General features: G+C 44.4%; 1 protein-coding gene across 3 annotated transcripts in view; it reads right to left on the reverse strand.

The window, feature by feature from the left end:
* Nucleotides 1–21,024, reverse strand: part of TMEM131L (transmembrane 131 like) — a 168,309-nt gene extending 147,285 nt beyond the window's left edge. For all 3 annotated transcript variants that reach the window (XM_023227800.2, XM_023227789.2, XM_023227778.2), the window contains exons 1-3: nucleotides 20,819–21,024; nucleotides 20,068–20,138; nucleotides 13,161–13,204 (exon numbers count right to left, since the gene is read on the reverse strand). In XM_023227800.2, coding sequence (XP_023083568.2) covers nucleotides 13,161–13,204; nucleotides 20,068–20,138; nucleotides 20,819–20,942 — 239 coding nt within the window. In that variant the 5' untranslated portion in view covers nucleotides 20,943–21,024. The remainder of the gene's footprint in view (nucleotides 1–13,160; nucleotides 13,205–20,067; nucleotides 20,139–20,818) is intronic.
* Between the last annotated feature and the right edge of the window lie 656 nt (nucleotides 21,025–21,680).

The following is a 21,680-nucleotide window of genomic DNA, read 5'->3' on the forward strand; positions in this document are numbered from 1 at the left end:
ACACACACACACACCTCAGCCACAGGCCCACCAGAGTCTCTGTCTCTCACACACACACACACACACACACACACACACCCCTCAGCCACAGGCCCACCAGAGTCTCTGTCTCTGTCTCACACACACACACCTCAGCCACAGGCCCACAAGGGTCTCTCTCCTTGTCCCTGTCTCCTCTCTCTCACACTCACACACACCCCTCAGTCACAGGCCCACCAAGCTCTCTCTCTCTCACACACACACACACACACACACGCATGCACAGCTCCACAGGGGCCTGGGCCAAGAGGCAGATCTGAGTACACACACCACCCTGTGCTATGAGTGGCCACTCCCATCCAACAACTGAGACTTTCTGTTACTGGGCCAAGGTTTTCTGCCAAACTCACTTCCCTTATAATGAATGAATTCTCCCTGAGAAGGTTCCTCAGTCCTCCCCTGGAAGCTGACCTGCGATGGCCTAACCCACCTGTTTACCAGGCATGCTAGGACATATGAGACCCTGATAGGTGGACACCAAAGCTCAGCCTGGAACCGCACCCCCATGTGCATCACTGCAGCAGAACTTCTTCAGACACACTAGATCCACCAGCTAACACTCCATACCCTATGAAGAGAATACGTATGGATTCTAGGTTTGATAAAATCCTGGGCCAGTGGTGGTAACTCAGGCTGAAAAGCAACCATCTCCCAATTTCCACCACTGTTTTACCTACAAGACCATTTCTACCTCTCATTATTTAATCCCCCACAAAAAGTATATTTTGTAACGTGGTCCCTGAGCTGCCTCACCCCGGGCCAATGGTTCTCAAACTTGAGCATGCATCAGAGCCACCTGGAGGGCTTGTTAAAACAGATCTCTGGGCTCCTCCCCTAGAGCTTCTGATTCACAGCAGGTCTGGGGTGGGGTCTGAGAACCGGCCAGTCTATCGAGTTCCCAAGCGATGCTGATTTAGGTCTCTGGACTAGGCTTCAAGAAACACTGCCCTAGACCGCTCATTTCTCGCTGAGCTCAGGTGACTCACTCAGCATAGCACACACTGCTGTCGGCCTTCCACCGCCCCTTCCCTTCCTCCCACTTAGGCAAAGCCGGGTTGTGCTCTCTATGACTAAACCCCGTGGGACAGAGCTGATCCCGTGGTTCCACCACTCCACAGGCGTGGGCGGATGAGTGGTTCAAGGTGAGTGCAGACCCACCTGTAAGATGTGAAGGGGACGTCTGCTGGGGAGTACTTCTGAGAAAGTAGCCAGGGGAGTTATTTTAACCTGCCTTTGGATGTTCAGGTGGGAGGCTGTGAAGCACACAGACCTCCTGCAAACATGAAGGGAGATGCACAGCACACGGAGTCCAGCAGAACAGACAGGTCCGAAGAACCAGGCTCCCAGGTGCTGACACTAACCTGCTGAGTAAACCAACCCAGAACCACCCTGCCTCCAGGCTTCTTGTTAAATGACATCATGCATTCTTTATTGTTTGAGCTGGTTGAGTCAGGGTTTTGTTACTTGCTGCTGAAAATAATCCCAAAGCAAAGCAAGCTGACAGGACAGCTCCTCTAAAGGCAACCTCTCAGCACACGTTCACAATGGCATGCGTTCCACAAAGTAATCCCAAAATTTCCGATTTAAATTTTCCATATTTCAAAAGCTATGTAGCTGAATATCTGTGGATAATCCACACTTAGAATTAGCATAAAACTAAAGAAGTCATCTAGCATACGGTAAAATATTACGGAAGGACCAAGGCTGGGTCTATCTTACATGAGTCATGCTCATTTTTTTCAGGGATTTGCTAGGAACCATATAATACTAGGGCCTAATAAAGTATTCAGTTGCTTCCATACGTTAATCTTGGACTTAGTCTCCTTCGACAGACAGCTGTAGATCTTACTAGGAAAGTGGTTTTCCACTCCAAAGTAGAGAAGTATGCACTAAAAGAGAGAGGACACCTAGGATCATGCACATGTTCTGTCACTTCATAGCTCTATAACCTTCAACAAATTGTTTTACCTTGATGAATCTGTCTCCTCATCCATAAAACGGGAATACTACCACATACCCACCTGGTTACGTAAGGAAGATACATGTGAAAGCCCTTTGTAAACCATAAGATTTACACAAGGGCAATTACTTAAATCCACTTTTTACGGATTAAGTGGATTAACATGATCTGATTTGAAGAAACAGGATTAATCACAATCCTAGAAGAATTACTCCACCAAAAATTCACACTACATACACCTGTCATAACTATCAATCGAACACTGGATTGTAATCCAAACAGAACCTCACCTATTGTAAATAATTTAGTGGCAGCAACATCCACAAGTTAGTTACAACCCTCAAAGTCAATGTTATACAAGGCACGATATCAATATGAACTATTTACTATATACATTTTACAATGGTCCACTTGGCAGGCCACACGCTATGACTATGCTTTTCCTGAAGCTATTCTCTGGGATCCACCTTTAAATGCACCAGTAGGTGTCTGCGCACTTCACAGGGGGCAAATCATCTTCCTACAGAAGAAGCTCAGTTTTAATCCAACAGGCATGTGTCATTTGGAGCCATGTTTTCCAAATTAAATACTTGAATAAACTGGGTAAAAACAATAGGGACTGGAGAATGTTTCTCAAACCGGGATGTGTATATGTATGTTAGAGAAGGCAATGCAATAAATTAAATATGGTCACCTTCCTGAAACATACATTGTACTAGATGATTTTTGGAGAATAATAAAAAGGAATAAACAGTGAGTAGTATTTAAATTCTCAACAAATGTTGAAGTTTTTTTTTTTTAATTTCTGAAGAATTTTCATGCTTATAGTAGACTTTAAAAACTACATCCCTACTACTTTTGGAGAAAACATTGAGAAAGACTACAATAAGCGAACAAGACTTTTTCTCATATCATTTGTAAATTGGTTGCAAAGACAATGCTAAAACAATGGTTCCAAAAACATATTAATTGGGCACCACACATCTGTGAAATACTGCCTAGACTACCACAGTAATTATTTGTAACATGACAACATTCTTTTGTTTAATTGATGGGGGGGAAATTACTATTTACTTCAGGGTCATATTTCATATGTGGAAGACTCGAACAACAAACTAATACTTTGATGACAATTCACTTAAAACAAGTAACAAGCTCCCAGGAGACCCCATTATCTTCAGATTGGTGTTCCTAGACAGAGAAGACTGCCTTGGGAAATTTCTCCTTTGAGCCTGGAAACTCCAAGCTCTGCTACCTTCTTAAGCAATAAGAAGCTTAATATCACAACATATCCAGAACACCCTCACAGAATTAATACTGCTGCCGATGTTGGAATCCATCCAAAAAGTACGTTCATTTCTCACTGACCCACCGTGGTGAGTGAAAGCAATCTGAAGCACAAAGCCCACTGCGTAAGAGAAGCCGAAATGTCAGCTTATACCTGACTCTTCTAGCTATAAGCCTTCCTAAGAAATGTAAGTTTGGTTCTCAACAGCAAAACATCCAAGTCTCTTCTCTTTCTCACACAGCAGTATCTGCGTTCTTGCCTAAAACAAGCTTCTCATAGCCTTTTATTATTTTCAGAGACAGGGTCTCTCTGTCACCCAGGCTGGAGTGCAGTGGCAAAATCACAGCTCATGGCAACCTCAACCTCCCGGGCTCAACTGAGCCTCAGCCTGCTGAGTAGCTGGGCCTACAAGTGCACATCATCACACCCCACTTTTTGTTTTGTTTTGTTTTGTTTTTGTAGAGACAGGGTCTCACTTTGTGACCCAGGGTGGCATCAAACTCCTGAGCTCAAGCCGATTCTCCCACCTCTGCCTCTCAGAGTGCTAGAGGTATGAGCCACCACACCCAGCCTCCTAAGTCTCTTCCTGGGTTGTTGGATTTGTCTAGCTCTTTCTTCAGAACGCACACCTTACTGAAAGATTCCATGAAGTTATTTTGCTGTTAAATATTATGACGTATAGCAATAAGTAGTCAAGCCACTGAGTGGCATATGGAATGAAGCAAAGCTGATTCAGACTTTAGTGCTGAGTTAAACCACTTCTCCCAAAGGCAATCTCTAGTCTCAAAAGTAAGGAACACTGAGTTTCTGGAACTGCCTCACCACATTTACGTATAACATCCAGCTTCCCCAGACCTTAATTCTACTTTTTTGTTTCAGGAATGTTGACATTAATGAAGTGTTTTGCCTATTTTTATTCTAGACTAACCCTTCAAGATTTTTTTTTTTTCAAAATTCTTAAAGAATTAAGTAATTCTTTAATATCGAATTATTAAAGGTTCAAATAACCTTTCAATATAAAGATAAAAATGAATACAAACCTAATCACCCTGGTGCTTGTAAAACCATATTATCTAGGAGGAACTAAAAGTGTTTTTAGGGACTGGACATGATGGCTCACGCCAGTAATGCCAACACTTTAGAAGGCTGAGACAAGAGCACTGCCTGAGTTAGAGACTACTGTGGGCCACATAGGAAGACCTCGTCTCTACAAAAACGAAATAAAAAAAAATTAGCCTGACATGATGACATGCACCTGTCGCCCCAGCTACTGGGGAGGCTGAGGCGAAAGGACTGCTTAAGCCCATGAGGTCCAGGCTGCTGTTCACTATGACAGCACAACTGAACTCCAGCCTGGGCAACAGAGCAAAACCCTGTCTCAAAAAATTAATGAAATAAAAGTTTTTAGGAACTAAACATTTCAATGAAAACCAAAATTAGTATTCTGATCCTACTGTACTGTTTTTCTGATTTATTTCAACTGAAGGCTAAATAACTAAATAAGTGTCAAAAGCTTTGCTAAAAACTTCACATTTTTTTCACCTAAAAAAAGGTTTCTGTGGCTTGAATACAATTTTAATATATACCAACAACCCTGTTTAAAAATCTGTATCATATTAAGGAGAACACCTAAATTATGAGCTCTATAACAGTCAAAAAAAATTTACATTGTTATAGCTGCACAGACCATGGTTGAATGCATTCATTCTGCAAAGTTCCCAGGACCCACAGCACCCTGTAGGAGGTACCCTAATGCTATACAAGGATAGAGTGAATAACCCATCCTCTCTAAAAACACACTAACTGGCCAGATGCAGTGGCTCACGCCTGTAATCCCAGCACTTTGGGAGGCTAAGGCAGGCGGATCACGAAGTCAGGAGATCAAGACCATTCTGGCTAACATGGTGAAACCCCATCTCTACTAAAAATACAAAAAAAATAAATAAATTAGCCGGGCATAGTGGCAGGCGCCTGTACTCCCAGCTACTCAGGAGGCTGAGGCAGGAGAATGGCGTGAACCCGGAAGGCGGAGCTCGCAGTAAGCTGAGATAGCGCCACTGCACTCCAGCCTGGGCAACAGAGCAAGACTCCATCTCAAAAAAAAAAAAAACAAAAAAAACAAAAACACCAACTATAGTAACTCAGCATAAGAATACAGCCTCGGCCGGGCGCAGTGGCACACACCTGTAATCCCAGCACTTTGGGAGGCTGAGGCAGGCGGATCACGAGGTCAAGAGATCAAGACCATCCTGGCCAACATGGTGAAATCCTGTGTCTACTAAAAATACAAAAATTAGCTGGGTGTGGTGGCACATGCCTGTAGTCCCAGCTACTCAGGAGGCTGAGGCAGGAGAATCCCTTGAACCTGGAAGGCAGAGGTTGCAGTGAGCCGAGATCGTGCCACTGCACTCCAGCCTGGTGACAAAGCCAGATTCCATCTCAAAAAATAATAATAATACAGTCTCTGGACCAGGCAAGGCGGCTCACACCTGGAATCCCAGCACTTTGTGAGGCTGAGGTGGGTGGATCACTTGAGCCCAGGAGTTCGAGGCAAGACTGCCCAACAAAGTGAAACCCCAACTCTACAAAAAAACACAAAAATTAGCTAGCTGTGGTGGCAGGTGACCACGGTCCCAGCTACTTAAGAGGCTGAGATGGGAAGATCCCTTAAGCCCAGGAGGCGGAGGTTGCAGTGAGCCGAGATCATGCCACTGCACAACAGCCTAGGTGACAGAGCGAGACCCTGTCTCAAAAAATAAAAATAAAAGAATACAGCCTACAACACAAATACAAGTCCTATTATTTCAATGGCAAATACAGTTTACAGGCTTGAACATGGAGGACGTGCAAAACTAACAAATAATCAATTTAAAAGGTTTAAATGTAAAAGTATGAGCTTGCATTCCTTCAGCAGCTCTTCACCCAGGTGTCAGGTACGAGGTTAGGTGTTAGGGAGACAGGTGCATGAGACTCAGAAACTTGGGAACCCTGAGAAAGGTAATTTCCAAACAGAGGAGTAACGGCTTTGTGCTAAGATAAGTGCCAGGGTGCTATGGAAAGCAGGACGGAGGGAGATGGCTGGGGAAGAGAAAAGTTTTGGCAAAAAAAAGAGCCCAGGTGAATGACCAGAAAGTGAGACTGGAGGAAGAGGCTGAAGAGGCCTCAATCCCCAAAGGGCTTCTACATCACTGATGCCATGCTCAGGACCCTGCACTTCATCCCCAAGGTAGTGCAGTCCACAAAAGGCAAAAGGCTGTTCTTCAAAGGGATGACAGGAAAGGATGTAGGACAGACGCGCATGAGGAGAACAGGATGCGGTGGCTACAGAATGGAGGTAGGAGACCACGTGAATGAGACTCAACCACACCTTGTGACAGCAGGCACAGGAATTGGGGACAGAGAGAGGCCCAGCAGCTCAGTTCAGGACACAGTAATTTTGTGGCACCTGCAAGCTAAAGGAGAACTCTGGGAAGAAGGTACGATCCACGTTCAACTTCCTTCTATACAGAGAGTATATAAAAAGCCAACAGAGCAACAAATATATACACTGCTATGTAGCCATAAAAAAATTTTTTTTTATTTGTTTTAAAACCAACGGCACAGGCCAGGTCACCTAGGGAGATGACAGGGTGGGGAAATAGGAAGGTCCCCAGTGGAAACCTGGTGAGATACTTCAGGTTAAAAAGTGTGAGATCCTATCAACAGGAAAGGAACTTCCATGTCTTTTTTCTTTTTTTTTTTTTTTTTAGGCGGAGTCTTGTTCTGTCGCCCAGGCTGGAGTGCAGTGGTGCGATCTCAGCTCACTGCAACCTCCACCTCCTGAGTTCAAGCACTTCTCCTGCCTCAGCCTCCCGAGTAGCTGGGACTACAGGCTCGTGCCGCCACGCCCGGCTTATTTTTGTATTTTTAGTAGGGACCGGCTTTCACTATTTTGGCCAGGCTGGTTTCCTGACATCAGGTGATCCGCCCGCCTTGGCCTCCCACAGTCCTGGGATTACAGGCATGAGCCACCGCACCCAGCCAGGAACTTCCATTTCTGAATAACAAAGAAAAGTGAGAAGGAGTTCCATTCCCTGTGGGGGGTCTGAGATCCTTCACTGCCAAAAGCGAGAGTCCCTAAAGATTAAGTCATTCTTGTCTGCAATTATATCTTCCGGTATGTTGCTGACAGGACAATGAGATCCTCTTTATGTTCTGGCTCCCAAGATCCCCCTTTCACTGGTGTTAAACTATTTCAGAAGAACACATTTTGCTGCTGTTACTACTAATCAGATAAAAGTACACTTTAAAAACAAAAGCCACACACAAAAAAAAATATTCATAGACATTGTACCTAGACAGTATTTATGATTTTTATAACCATTTTTAAAACCTGAAGTAATATACTACTCATACTTTGTCAATGCTTAAACTTTTGCTATTCAAATATAACTCAAAAAAAGGCTCACCAGAGATATACACAGAGAGCCAGACATGCTTCCTAGAGCATTCAATTCTAGTAAGAGCTGAAGTCTCATCGCTGAATTCCCAAAAACAATCTTTCTTTCTCAGCAAAGGAACAGATTACTGTTGATATTTGAGAATACCCAGGGAAAAATGGGGATAAAGAGGAAAGAGGGAAGAACGTTTTTCAAATATTGCTTTTCTGGCTTTCGACCAAATACAATTACATAGCATCCACAGAAGATGAAGGCAGGAAAACATAAACAAAATCTTCAATGAGGCCAATTACCCTGAAAGCTTTCCCAGACTTTGAGGTAACAGGCAAGCTGCTCCAGGAAGCCTCCTGCCCAGAATTCACACTGGTCCCATTCCAGCCCCACCTTGGGCAGTCTTGCCAGTAAAACAGAGACCTCCTCACTCTTTCGATTCTATCTGTCCAGTCACAGGCATCAGTGCTTCCTTTACATTTGGGGAACATGCTAAGACTGTCTCACAGTCAAATTTATTTCTCAAGTCCCAAGTTAGTAGTGACTCCTCTGTATGGGTTCTTAAGAGACAATGCATTCATTCTGTGGAATTGATAAATGGTGCTTCTGTTGACTTTAAGTCCACCTGACCATCATTAAGCTGGTATCATGGGGTAGTTATTAAAATTAAAACCACAACAAAGTTTGAAAAATGTGTAAACAAATGTTAATAACTTCATAAATAAGATTAAGGATAAACAACATTAAAACAGCAGGGCAAACCTAATGGATTATAACCCAAAGTATAAATATCCATGAGCTCACAAGATATAAATAAATGAGAACTGACAAATCTCCCATACAGAATTTCACATAATTTGTGTCGGTGAAGCTCAACTTCACTTAATGACTTGCCTCCAAAAAGGACATTAGGGAAAAACTAGTGAAATGTGAATAAAGTGTGAAGTTTAGCTCATAGTAAGATACTAATGTTGGTTTCTCAGTGACAAATGTACCACAGTAATACAAGATGTTAACATTAGAGTTAAATGGGTGAGAGGTATACAGGACATCTCTGTACTATCTTTGTAATTTTTCTATAAACTTAAATCTACTCTGAAGCAAAAGTTTTCTTTTCAAAGTAGCAAGAAATTAGATGGGTTTTGGGGAAGTTACAAAATTAAGAAGGTAGAAGGTAAATGAATAGTAAGTACATAGCTGACTAATTTACCAATCGCAGAACATTACATTTACAGAGCTAATTCTTGGAGACAGCTCCAGAATCTGCATTTTCAAAAAATGGACACAAAGGTTTTTAAAAGCAGCATCCCACCCACATCATCATCATTTCTTTACACATGAGGAACAGACCTCAACCCAAAAAAAGCCAAAAGAAACAAAGAGGCTTGCAAGTCAAGTTTTTAAAAAGTAGAAGTCAAAGAGCAAAATACAGGAATATTTAATATCAGGAAGATAAAATATCTAAATCAAGGTTGATCAGACTGTGAACTATGATGTATTGAGTTTTAAAATGAATCCAGGCAGGGATAGGAGGAGATTGGAGGTTGATGGCTAAAGGGTAAGGCACTTCTTTTGAGAAGACAAAATGTTCTTCTAAAATTGATTGTAGTAATGGTTATACAACTCTGAATATGCTGCAAACCCACTGTGCACTTTACATGGCTGAATTATATGCTATGTGAACATCTCAATCAAGCTGTTACCAAAAAATAAATAAAGCCAGTAGGTGATAAAACAAAATGCAATAGAAAATAGAATACATTGCAGGCAACAAGAGTATTATTTTCTGAAACTTTAATTCAGTTTTATAAAGAAATAAGTACATAGATTATAGACATGTATATATTCATACATCCATATATATGCTTGCAAGTACACAGGCATGATGTAAAATTTATTTTTTCATATGTCATCGTCAAAAAGAACACTATTCTCCTTCATTCCCACATCTTTCATTCTGATAATCTGATGCTGTGTGAAAAGACCAATAAGGATAAAATCTACGAATACCCTAAAGTTTGATTTTTGAAAACACTGGCAAAAAGAAAGAAACTAGTTCTAAATAATAAGAATGGAAAGAACTGCATCTACAAAAGAAAACAAATACAAAGGCACTTGCAACACAGCTCTCTATGGGCTGCACACACCCACACCTGGGTCTGCAGCCCTGGCCTCCAAGCTCCAGAGAGATATCAACTCTCTACCCGCCGTCTCCCTGTAGATGTGTCATATCAAGTCTGAGATTCCTAGGAGGCAGCCGAACACAGTTTCTGATTCCTTCCCCCACTAAATCCTTTCCCGGCACAGTCATCACCATCTCTCCAGACATTTAAGCCAAAATCTAAGATGCTCTCTCCGTGATTTCTCTTTCCCTCACACTCCACAACAAATTCAACAAGTAAAGGATCTGTCCCACCTCAAGAATATATTCAAAATGTTCCATTTCCCTCCATCCACTACCAACCCCTACCCTGATATCAACATTCCTCAACTTTTCTTGCTCCCATACACCCAAAAAGAATGTTTAAGTTGTGTCGCATTTACAATTGTGAGCGTTTACCAGCTGTAAAAATGTAATCTCTGCGACGCTGTACATACTGGTATTTTTAATAAAACTCACAATCCCTTTTTAAAATATATTCAATGGAATCTAAATACCACTGCAATGATACCTACCATTATCCATTTTTTTAAATACAAATATAAACTTCATGGCTGGATATTTTATATTGTTCCTTTTCCTCCATGAAATCATTTCTATTCCACGTCACCCAAGGAATTTTAACTGAATACGAATTTATGTTCAAAGCCTTCTGCTATAAGCCTATAAATATAAATTGAAATTTCAGGTTTTTAAAAAACTTTTCCTATGACCATAAGGTCTAAATATTAATTTTTTTCTTCTGAATTAAGTTATCAATACAGGCCAGGTGTGGTGGCTCACGCCTGTAATACCAGCACTCTGAGAGGCTGATGCCAGTGTATAACCTGAGGTTAAGAGTTCAAGACCAGCCTGGCCAACATGGTGAAACCTCATCTCTACTAAAAATACAAAAATTAGCCAGGCATGATGGTATGCATCTGCAATCCCAGCTACTCAGGAAGCTGAGGCAGGAGAATCACTTGAACCCAGGAGGGGGAGGTTGAAGTGAGCTGAGATCACACCACTGCACTCCAGCCTGGGTGACAGAGTGAGACTCTGTTTCAAAAAAAAAAAAAAAAAAGTTATCAATACAATTTGTATTAGTCTAGTCGGATGCCTGAGGGATTGGTTCCAGGACGTCTCAAGAACGTCAAATTCTGAAGATGCTCAAGTCCCTGATATAAAATGGTATACAGTATTTGCACATAATCTATGCACATCCTCCTGTATACTTTAAGTCATCTCTAGATTACTAATAATACCTATTCTCTTAAAAACAGAATTCACAGGGCCAGGTATACCTTATACAATATGAATACTATGTAAATAGTTTTTACACTGTATTAAGGAATAATGACAAGAAAAAGTCTGTATATATTCAGTACAGATATGTTTTTTTTTTTCTGAGTATTTTCGATCCAGTTTGTTGAATCCACGAATGCAGAAGTCACAGATACAGAGGGCCGAATGCATGCAATTCATCAAACCAACAAGTTCTACAAATTTTGATAGGTAATTAAACATAGAAAGTAAAATCTTACTGAAAATGCATCCTTTAATGAGATGAACAGAGCTGTTTTCCCCCCAGCTGCTTCATGTGAACATTACTTACTACTAGAATGAGACAGGTTTTTTATAAACTTAATCCTTTTTTTAATCTCTTTTTTTAATGTAAGTACTGAAAAAGCTTGTTGACGTAAACAGACGTGTATGGAAATAGCTTTATTACAGCACTGTCCCCACATTCTCTAAAATACCTCAGTGTCTCATCTAAAAATTACATAGTAAGCCATCATTAAAAGTAACCTGAATGATCTATCAGTTGTCAAATTCACTGGGCCCTCCTTCAGTTTTACTAAAAGCAACGATCTGAAAACCACCAAAGTTACTAAAGAATGTGTCATCTAATCAGAGTGGATCACTTTTTCCTAACAAACACCAATATTTCAAATTGTCTCTTTGCCCAAGATGAAGCCAACAGCAGGACTGGGGCTGGGTGAAAGATACCGCTTTCTTCTATAAAGTGGAGAAATGAGACTGTGAAAGCAGAGGTGGAAAATGGTAACTTACAACTCAGACAGATTAGCTTTAGGAGACACACAGACCCTGGGGATCTGGAAGCCTGTTCCTTGCAAGTTATCCTCCTACTTACACACCACTTAGAGTGCCTTCATGTACCTCCAAGGGACCCAATTTGACAAGTGACCAAGACTGCCCCATGGTATTCTCTTAAAAATGGAATTCACAGGGCCCAGTGCAGTAGCTCATGCCTGTAATCCCAGCACTATGGGAGGCCAAGGCGGGCAGATCACTTGAGGTCAGGAGTTTGAGATCAGCCTGGCCAGCATGGAGAAACCCCGTCTCTACTAAAAATACAAAAATTAGCCAGGCATGGTGGCATGTGCCTGTAATCCCAGCTACTTGGGAGGCTGAGGCAGGAGAATTGCTTGAACCCAGGAGGCAGAGGTTGCAGTGAACTGAGATTATACCACTGTATTCCAGCCTGAGGGACAGAGCGAGACTGTCTCAAAAAAAAAAAAAAAAAAAGTAATTCATGTTTTTTGATTTGCTAGTCCCCTGCTTAAAATTCTTTAACAATTCATACCACACTTAAAAAAAAAACCCAAATTCCTTACTGTGACTTCTAAAGGCCTACACACCTTATCTCACCATCCTACAAACCACACTGGACTTCTCCAAGTTCCTGGATCGCTGGCAGGGATTCCAGGATCAGGGCCTTTGCACCTTCATTCCCTCTGACCAAAGTACTGTTCCCACTGCTGTGTGGCTGCTCCTGTTTCCCCCAGACTTCAGCTGGAATGTCACCTCCTAAAAGGAGCCTCACCTGACCACCCCATCCACCTCATTATTCTCTACCACAGGAAACTAATTATTGATAGCTCTTGTCACAAGCATAATCATTTTACCTACAGAAAAGTCCTACTTGCCCACTACACGAAACAGAGGTCTTGTTTGTGTTTCATGTTTACCACCCAGCATGGTGCCTGGCACTCAATAGATGTTTATAAACAAGAGGAAGGGCACAAGCACATCATGGAAATGGTGAAATTGGTGAGTGGCGAAGGAGGGGCTACATCTAACAGCTTTCTAAACAACCTTATTTTAAAACAAATTCATATTAATTTATTAGAGGGTATAGGTAAGACAAATGCCAAAGAGAAAGGTGTATTACAGGTAATACTAAACACATAAACACAGACATAAACTGAGACTTCAGAGAGCACCCAAAGTAGGCAGGGACACTGAGCATGCAGGTTTCCACCTCCATTTTTTCCTTACCTCTGTTCTTGAGAAGGCTCCTCCAGACCCTCTTCAGAATCACCCTGTTGAAAAAGAACATGTGTTAACCGTTGCTTCTTTCTTTCTTTTTTTTTTTTTTTTTTTGAGACAGAGTCTCTCTCTGTCACCCAGGCTGGAATACAATGGCGCAGTCTCGGCTCACTGCAACCTCCACCTCCCGGGTTCAAGCAAGTCTCCTGCCTCAGCCTCCGGAGTGGCTGGGACCATAGGCACATGCCACCACACCTGCCTAATTTTTGTATTTTTAGTAGAGACAGGGTTTCACTATGTTGGCCAGGCTGGTCTCGAACTCCTGACCTTGTGATCCACTCACCTTGGCCTCCTGAAGTGCTGGGATTACAGGCGTGAGCCACTGCACCCGGCCACCCCTGGGCAAATCTTATAGTCATCTTGCACTGCTCTCCTCCCTTCACCTCCTACCAGAAAGACCTACCCACTCACAGGAAACCCAGTTCCTACCTGTCATTTCTTCCAACACAACAGCCCACACCATCAGTAGCCCGGCTGCATTAGAAAGACAAACGCAGCTTTCTCCTCTGCCTGCAGACTGCTGCCTGCAACCATCCTGTGCACCATCGCACTCTGTGCAGCACAGACCAGTCTCCTCATATCACTCACTCTTTATCACCCTTATCACACAGCAAGGACCCAGCGCTCCATGTCATCACGTCAGTCCCTGCTCAAGAACCTACGATGGCTCCCTCCAGCTGGTCAGATGCACACCAAGCTCTTCAACAGCATGCAGCACTGTCCCACACAGACTCTGACACAACCAGCCCTACCCCTGCAACCACACTGCAGCAGGCACCCTGGGCTCCAATTTAAAATGTCTGAGGGAAAAGGATGAACTTCACTGTCTACCAGGCAAGGCTCTGGGCTAGACCCCAGGCACACACTTGCTGTTGCGGATCTCTAGGGCCTCCCTTGTCCCTAAGCCTTAGCTGACCTCTCCAAAGCGGGGTGCCTCTTCTCTCAGTTCCTATATTTCAGCACTTGACTGTGGTCCCAGTCTGATCTTGCCAACCACAAAGGGCAGGGTCAAAAGCATGTAATTCCCCCACTGCCTCTTGGGAAGTGCCTCAGGGCCTTTGCACTGGCTGTTCTCGCTCACCACTTTCAAAGATTGGCTCAAATACTGCCCTTTCAGAGTGGTACACTTTGACCTCTTAAAATCGCAACTCACATCACCACCCCACATTGCCACCACATAACATGTATGACCTTCAAACTGACTAAATTACTTAAAATTTATTCTGTCTTGTTTACTGTCTATCTCTGTGCTTCCATTTAGACTGCAAGCATCACAAGGGCAGGTGTTTTTTCTTTTTTGTCTACTGTAACATCCCTGACACGTACTGCTTGGCCTGCAGTACGTGCTCAATAAACATCTGCAGAGCTGAATACGAGCCAGCTGTTTCTTAACTGCATGTGGATATGACTATTATGGGAACTTCACTTAGCAACTTTTTCTGAATCAAAATAGAATGTGACATGCTTTCCCTCAGACACAGAAACTTTACCACCATAATAGTGTTTTTCTGGTCAAACGGTACTGAAACTCACACAACATACATAATGGCTAAAACCTTGGGCTCTGTAGCTAAACAGTTACTGGTTTAACATCCCAGCACTGTCACTTTCTTATTACCTTGAGCCAAGTAATTTCACTGCTCTGTGGCTCAATTTCCTCATCTGTAAACTTCATAGTCTTTAGTGTGTTCATGAATTAATACTCATAAAGAATTTAAATGATGCCAGCAGTGCCCAACCCATGTTATTATTTTTTCATGTTGATAGAAGTTGATTAAACCAAAAATAAATCTCTATGACAAAAAGATTACCAAATACTGGTCAATGAGTCACTGGAGCAAGATGCTGTTACAGAACACAGTACCTGGGATAACAAAAACTCAGAATCTCAGTGTATCATTTTCTGTTTCACTTTCTACCAATTTCTGTTATCTACACCCTCTGACTTACGATGCAGGAAAATCAACTTGATAATTTTAAAGGCAGATTCTTTCTTATTCATCAGTGTATCTCTGGGGACTTAATGGGCCTGCCCCAAAGGTCCATCTTTGCTAAATGAACAAATAAGGGCAGTGGAGCACTGAGCCTGCCCAGCACTAACATGATTCTGTATTAGGTAACGGCTGCTCCTACTCAGCACCTGTCCCTGGTTCCCAAACCTGCTAACCATGGGGCACCAGGAGCGAGGCTTCTCTTCTCAAAGAAGTCTCAATGGATTGAAAGAACAGATTCTAGACTGCTCTTCTTGCAGCTAGAGCTGATTTTTTAAAATGTGATTGTCAAACAATACTAGGAAATCAACATTTAAGGCATTTCACCTGTTACCAGCAGACTTAGCCAACCTCATAAATAGGGGAACTAGGCAAGGCACTGACAACTGCCTCTCCTCCACCAGGATGACTTCATGGGCAGTACTAAATGTCTACTGTATGCAGGACACTGTGGCCGCAGCAGGGCACCAACCCTTAGCAGCCCAGACCCTCAAAGGAGAACTCAGTTAAGGCAACAAGGCATGCGCAAGATAAAGGAGAAAAACAAAGACACGGGCCGGGCGCGGTGACTCACGCCTGTAATCCCAGCCCTCTGGGAGGCTGAGGCAGGCAGATCACAAGGTCAGGAGTTCAAGATCAGCCTGACCAACATGGTGAAACCCAGTCTCTACTAAAAATACAAAAATTAGCCGGGCGTGGTGGCGCATGCCTGTAATCTCAGCTACTCAGGAGGCTCAGACAGGAGAATCACTAGAACCTGGGAGGCGGAGGTTGCAGTGAGCCGAGATTGCGCCATTGCACTCCAGCCTGGGCGACAAGAGCAACACTTGGTCTCAAAAGAAAAAAGAAAACAAACAAACAAAAAAACAAAGACACTACAGGAAACTCAAAGAGGGAGAAACGATGACAATGCCACTGCAGGACAGGAGTCTGGAAGGACAGGCCCTGAATGAACAACGGGGCTGTTGCATTCATTAATTCAACAGATACGTGTTGGACATGCTTGGCCAAGGGTCGGGCTGGAGTGGGCGTCCCAGAGGACTGACACAGAAGGCCCTGCAGGGCAGAGCAGGTCAGGTGGACGTCACCTATGCGTGGATCACAAGGAATCGCAGCTTCTGACTTTGAAGGCAAAGTAAAAAGGTACACGAGGCCGTATCCTGCATACACCCAATTACTTCTTGAAAATAAGCTAACGAAACACCTGTTTGGTTTCCACACCATCACCACTTCACATTCAGTGTGCTGAAGTATAGTCAGAGCAGAGAAATATTTCTGTAAATGTAAGAATAAAATCACATATATTTTTCCTCCTTCCTCTCATGATCACCATGGATATACAGTTTGTATGTTCCTACACCAAATGATTGTATAACATGAGAGTATATAACAAAAAGATAAGATTAATACAACTTTACAATCACAGAGCACACAATAGGGCTGAGTTATCAATACTATTCAGACCTTTCAAAACAAGAAAGCTGTTCATGCCCTCCAATGACCAAGTCTACCAGTCAGCTCAGGGACCACCAAAATAACAGGTAACCTACACGTAGGTGCTCACTAAGTTCCAGGCACTTAATCTTCTCAAAGTCTTCTGAAACCAGCACCATCATTCCCCAGACTTTGCAGATAAGAAAACAGGATAAACAGGTGAATTTATGGAGCTAAAAAGGGATAGGGCTGAGATTCAAACCCGGGAGACCTAGCCAGAGGTTCTAACAATTTAGTTGTCGTATTTGGTTTTACTAATGGTAAGTTAGTAAGTTCTTGATCACTTAGAGAACCGTCATTTAAAAACAAAAACAAAAGACCTAATCAACAGGAGACATGTCCAAAATATATAACTATACAAACAGTGTTGGCAAATATGTTAGTGTGTTTTCTTTGTTTGTTTGTTTTTTGAGATGGAGTTTCGCTCTTGTTGTCCAGGCTGGAGTGCAATGGCATTCACTGTAACCTCCGCCTCCCAGGTTCAAGGGATTCTCCTGCCTCAGCCTCCTGAGTAGCTGGGATTACAGGCATGCGCCACCATGCCCAGCTAATTTTGCATTTTTAGTAGAGACGGGGTTTCTCCATGTCGGTCAGGCTGGTCTCAAACTCCTGACCTCAGGTGATCCACCCCTCTCAGCCTTCCAAAGTGCTGAGATTACAGGCATGAGCTACCTACCGGATGGCCAGTATTTTATTTAATGCCACATCATCTAAAGTTCCTATCACATCTACTGCTGACAAATCTTAGCCTCTGAAGCCATCTTTCAGTCTTCCTGCATGAAAGAAACCCAATGTACTAGTTAATTAAGCAGAAAACCCTCAAATTTAAATAACACCTATAAATATTCTTTTCAACAGACTCCATTTGACACATATGAGGGAATTTTTGCTGAAAAAATTCAAAATACTTTGAAAATAATTCATTTAAAATAACTTTCTTCAAAACTCTCTGCAGCTTATGAGATACATATATATATACACACACACGTGTGTGTGTGTGTGTGTGTGTGTGTGTGTGTGTGTGTGTATCTCCCTTACCCTTGGCCCAGGTATAAGCAGGGCAAGATAGCTTCTAAAAGGTATACAGAGAGACAGGGATGAAGTATTTAGAAAATTATTTTGAATACCAGTTTCACTTTCATTATAGCTTTGATTAAAACAGCTTAGCTATAAATCCCTCTATAGTGAATATCCCAGACAGTTTCTGAATTCTGACATCTATTATCAAAACAAATTGTATTATACATATAAACAAACCAGAAATTAAGAACTGTATAAAATAGGCCAGGCATGGTGGCTCACGCCTGTAATCCCAGCACTTTGGGAGGTCGAGGCAGGCGGATCACGAGGTCAGGAGATCAAGATCATCCTGGCTAACACGGTGAAACCCTACCTCTATAAAAATAAAAAAATTAGCCAGGCGTGGTAGTGGGCGCCCGTAGTCCCAGCTACTCAGGAGGCTGAGGCAGGAGAATGGCATGAACCAGGGAGGCAGAGCTTTCAGTGAGCTGACATCACGCCACTGCACTCCAGCCTAGGCAACAAAGGGAGTTTCCGTCTCAAAAAAAAAAAAAAAAAAGGAATTGTATAAAATAACTTTTGAGCCTATAAATAATCATATCATAAGCCTTGATATTTCCATCTCTGAGCACACCTACTAAATCTTCAACTAACGCTCTAACAAATGAGAGTCTATAATACTAGACTCAATCATCTATAATTTACTTTCCTTTTAGTCTGGGTTGGCTTCCAACACTAGGAAGTAAGAGGTAGAAACTGCAATTGAGCAAAAATGCGAATACATATACATAGATATACACCAGTGCTTCTCAACCAGGGCAATTTTGCTCCCCAGGGACATCTAGCAATATCTGGAAACATTTTTAGTTGTCAAAATCAGGAGGGGGTGGGGGAGAGGGGGAAGCAGCAGTGAGTGCCACTGGCATCTAGTGGGCAGAAGCGAGGGATGCTAACTGCTCAGCATCTCACAGTGTGCAGGACAGCCCCCACAACAAAGAACTCTCTAGCCCAAAATGTTACCAGTGCCACTGTTGAACACCTGATATACACAAACATAATTAGTTTTTAAATAAATACATCCAGTTAAATGTGGTTCTCGCAGTAGGAATACGATGGATTTCTACTGTTATTTTTATCTTTCTGTATCTTCCAAACCTTCAAAAACACATATGTATATTATTTAAAATCGGGGGAAAAAATCCATTTGAGAACAAATTTTTAGGAGAAGGAGAAACTATCTGCTCCTCATCCTGATGGGGCCTTTTCTCAAAAGACCTGTCTCATTCAGGCTGCTGGTCTTCAAGGAGGATCCAGGAAAATTCTCCTCTAAAATCACCTCTCTGCCTTGAAGAGCCATGATCAAAATGAATATTCCAAATATCTCAAAACCAGCACTCTGAATGTTTCACATAGGAGGTCTCGAGAAAACTGAAATGTAAAACTGGACAGCCTCTCCAGTAAAGTTATAGCTAGACATCCTGTTTCTCTAAACAGCCGCAAGACACAACACAGAATTAAGTGCTGCCACCAACGTGGGAAGTAATGAACATCTTAAAAAGTACTGCGCACAAGCTGAATATTCCCTTATAATTCAAGCCACTCCCACCCAAAAAATGCATTTTGGATCACTACTGTTACTGGTGAAGGGCAGTCAACAATATTATATTTAAATGTGCACACTTCACAGTCAATGCGAATTTCTTGTAAAAGTTAAAAGACAAAAGCTTTGCAGTACTGTATCTGTTGCAGCAATAAACCCTCTATGATGCTACAGATTCCCAATAAAATGTAATTATTTTTCTACATGCAATCATCATATCATCATACAGAGAAAAAAACCTGAAATTCAAGTTCTTAAGTGGGTGTATTTTAACGGGAATTAAGGGCACTTGGAGAAAATCCAAGATGACAATCCTTTAAAGTCACATCTTCATCCCAAAGCTACTTAACGCTAATGGCAAATACCACTCTAACATTCATGAAATCAATACTCCTGTTGTCCTCAACCTCTTAGCCACTTGCCATCCACACAGCACCAGCTCACTTAGGGAACAGTGTGCACCCAGGACACCCACGGCCGAGCAGACCAATGGCCGCGTCCCTGCTGAGGTGGCCTGGGTTCCCACCTTCTGAACTTGGGGCCGGCCTGACTCACGCCCTGTCACATGGCGTGGGAGGAGCCGGGAAGGCCACCGTTGCCAGGTGTTCAGGCTCGGCCCCTAACGTTTATTTGCCTTGCAAAGTGGCCCGAGCGCCTGTGCCTCTTGGACAGGGGTTGGGGAGGACCGGCGGCCTCCCCGCCTCTTCTTCCTCGCACACCCACAGCCGCCCTGTCACCTGGTCGTCCTCACCTGAGTGGGCACCAGGAGTTCCCCTTCTTCTGCCTGCCACAGTTCCACCACGTTCGGCAAGGGCTCAATAGCTGCAGGAACACCAAAAATACACCACGTTTTTAATGCACGCTAAAGAAACGCTTCCTGTTTCCCCTACCGTCCCTCCGTGCCACCCGCCTCACCAAAACACGTCTCTTTTTCCTCCCAGGAACAGAGGCCATCTGAGGGGTGAGCCAAGGATAAAAACACAATGGGCGGGGTGTGAGCCAGTGGCCCCTCGGCCACGAAGGCGACAGCGTGCAGGCTCGGGGTGCTCGTGCTGGAGGGGGACGAAGTGGGATTGAAGACACCCCACGGGGCACTCCGGGCTCCGCAGCCCGAGCATCTGGAGTATGGACCCTGGGCGGCCAGGCTCAGGGAAACAAAGCTGCAGGAAGCCGGGCCGCGGCGGGGCACCCGCGCGCGCCACACAAAGCGGGGGCTGCGCCCCGGGCGCAGGGGCCCGCGCACAAAGGCTCCAGGGCGCGAGCGGCTAGCGGTCCCCAAGCCCCGCGACTGCCCCGCTCTCCAGCTGTACCGGGCAGAGGGGCGCGGGAGGGGAAGCTGTGGTCAGAAAATGTTATCAGCGGAGAATTGCAACAGCTTTCCTTCCTTCTCCTACCCCTTTCCCTTTCCTCCCCTCGCCCTCTTATAGATTTCAGCAGTTCCCTAAAAGAAAGAGCGGGGGCGGGGTGGAGAGGCAGAGCGAGCCCAGCGGCGCAAGGCTGACCTTGTCCCTGAGCCCCTCCCGGACGACAGCAGGGCAGCAGGACCTGGAAGACGCCCAGAAGAAGGTTCACGGCCGCGGCGGTGCGGCAGTAGCAGCCGGGCTGCGGGCGTCGGAGCCCCGCCATGCTGGTGCTCGCGCTCCTCTCCGGTGCTCGCCGCACTCGCCACTAGCTCGCTGGCGCCCCAGCTGCCTCGCCCCGGGCCCGCCCCCGTGCCGCCCCGCCCCGCCCCGTGCCGCCCCCGCCGCCGCCGCAGCTGCTGCAGCTCCAGCCGCGGGCGCGCCGCTTGGTCTGAGCGCGTGTGCGCCGCAGATAGGGAGGGACGGAACGCGGCGGGGTGCAGGGGAAAGTGGACAATGCGAACGCGGCGGCCGCGGGCGCCCCGCCCCGACGCGGAGCACATGGCCGCGGGCCCGCCCCGCAGCGCGCATTCTGCGGGGCCTGGGCGCTTTCCTCGGCTCGGACGGTGTCACTTAAAGCTGTCCGCGGGAACTAGCGGCCCACTTTTGCCAAGTGCATTTTCATGAACTTTTGGGTGGTTGCCGCTTTGTTGAGGCGCTCGGACCACGGTCGAGAGATTACCCCCGAGGGAAGAGGTGGCGGTGGAGGTGGGAACGAGGAGTCATCAAGCGAGAGGCCTTGGACACAGGATATTAGTGGAAATAATGCAGTGGTTGTCAGGAAACGCGAGTGCAGCCACATGGCCACTGCCAGTTATGCAGCGAGGATATCCGGTGGCTGCAAAGTCTGTAATTTAGAATAAAAAGAGCTCTCCCAAAACCCGAGAGGCTGACCTCAGCGCCGCGTGGCGGTAGTGCGCCCGGCACCCTCTGTGGACACTGTCCAGGTCCTGACAGGTGGGGA

The sequence above is a fragment of the Piliocolobus tephrosceles genome, chromosome 3, assembly GCF_002776525.5.
Source record: "Piliocolobus tephrosceles isolate RC106 chromosome 3, ASM277652v3, whole genome shotgun sequence".
NCBI lineage: Eukaryota > Metazoa > Chordata > Mammalia > Primates > Cercopithecidae > Piliocolobus > Piliocolobus tephrosceles.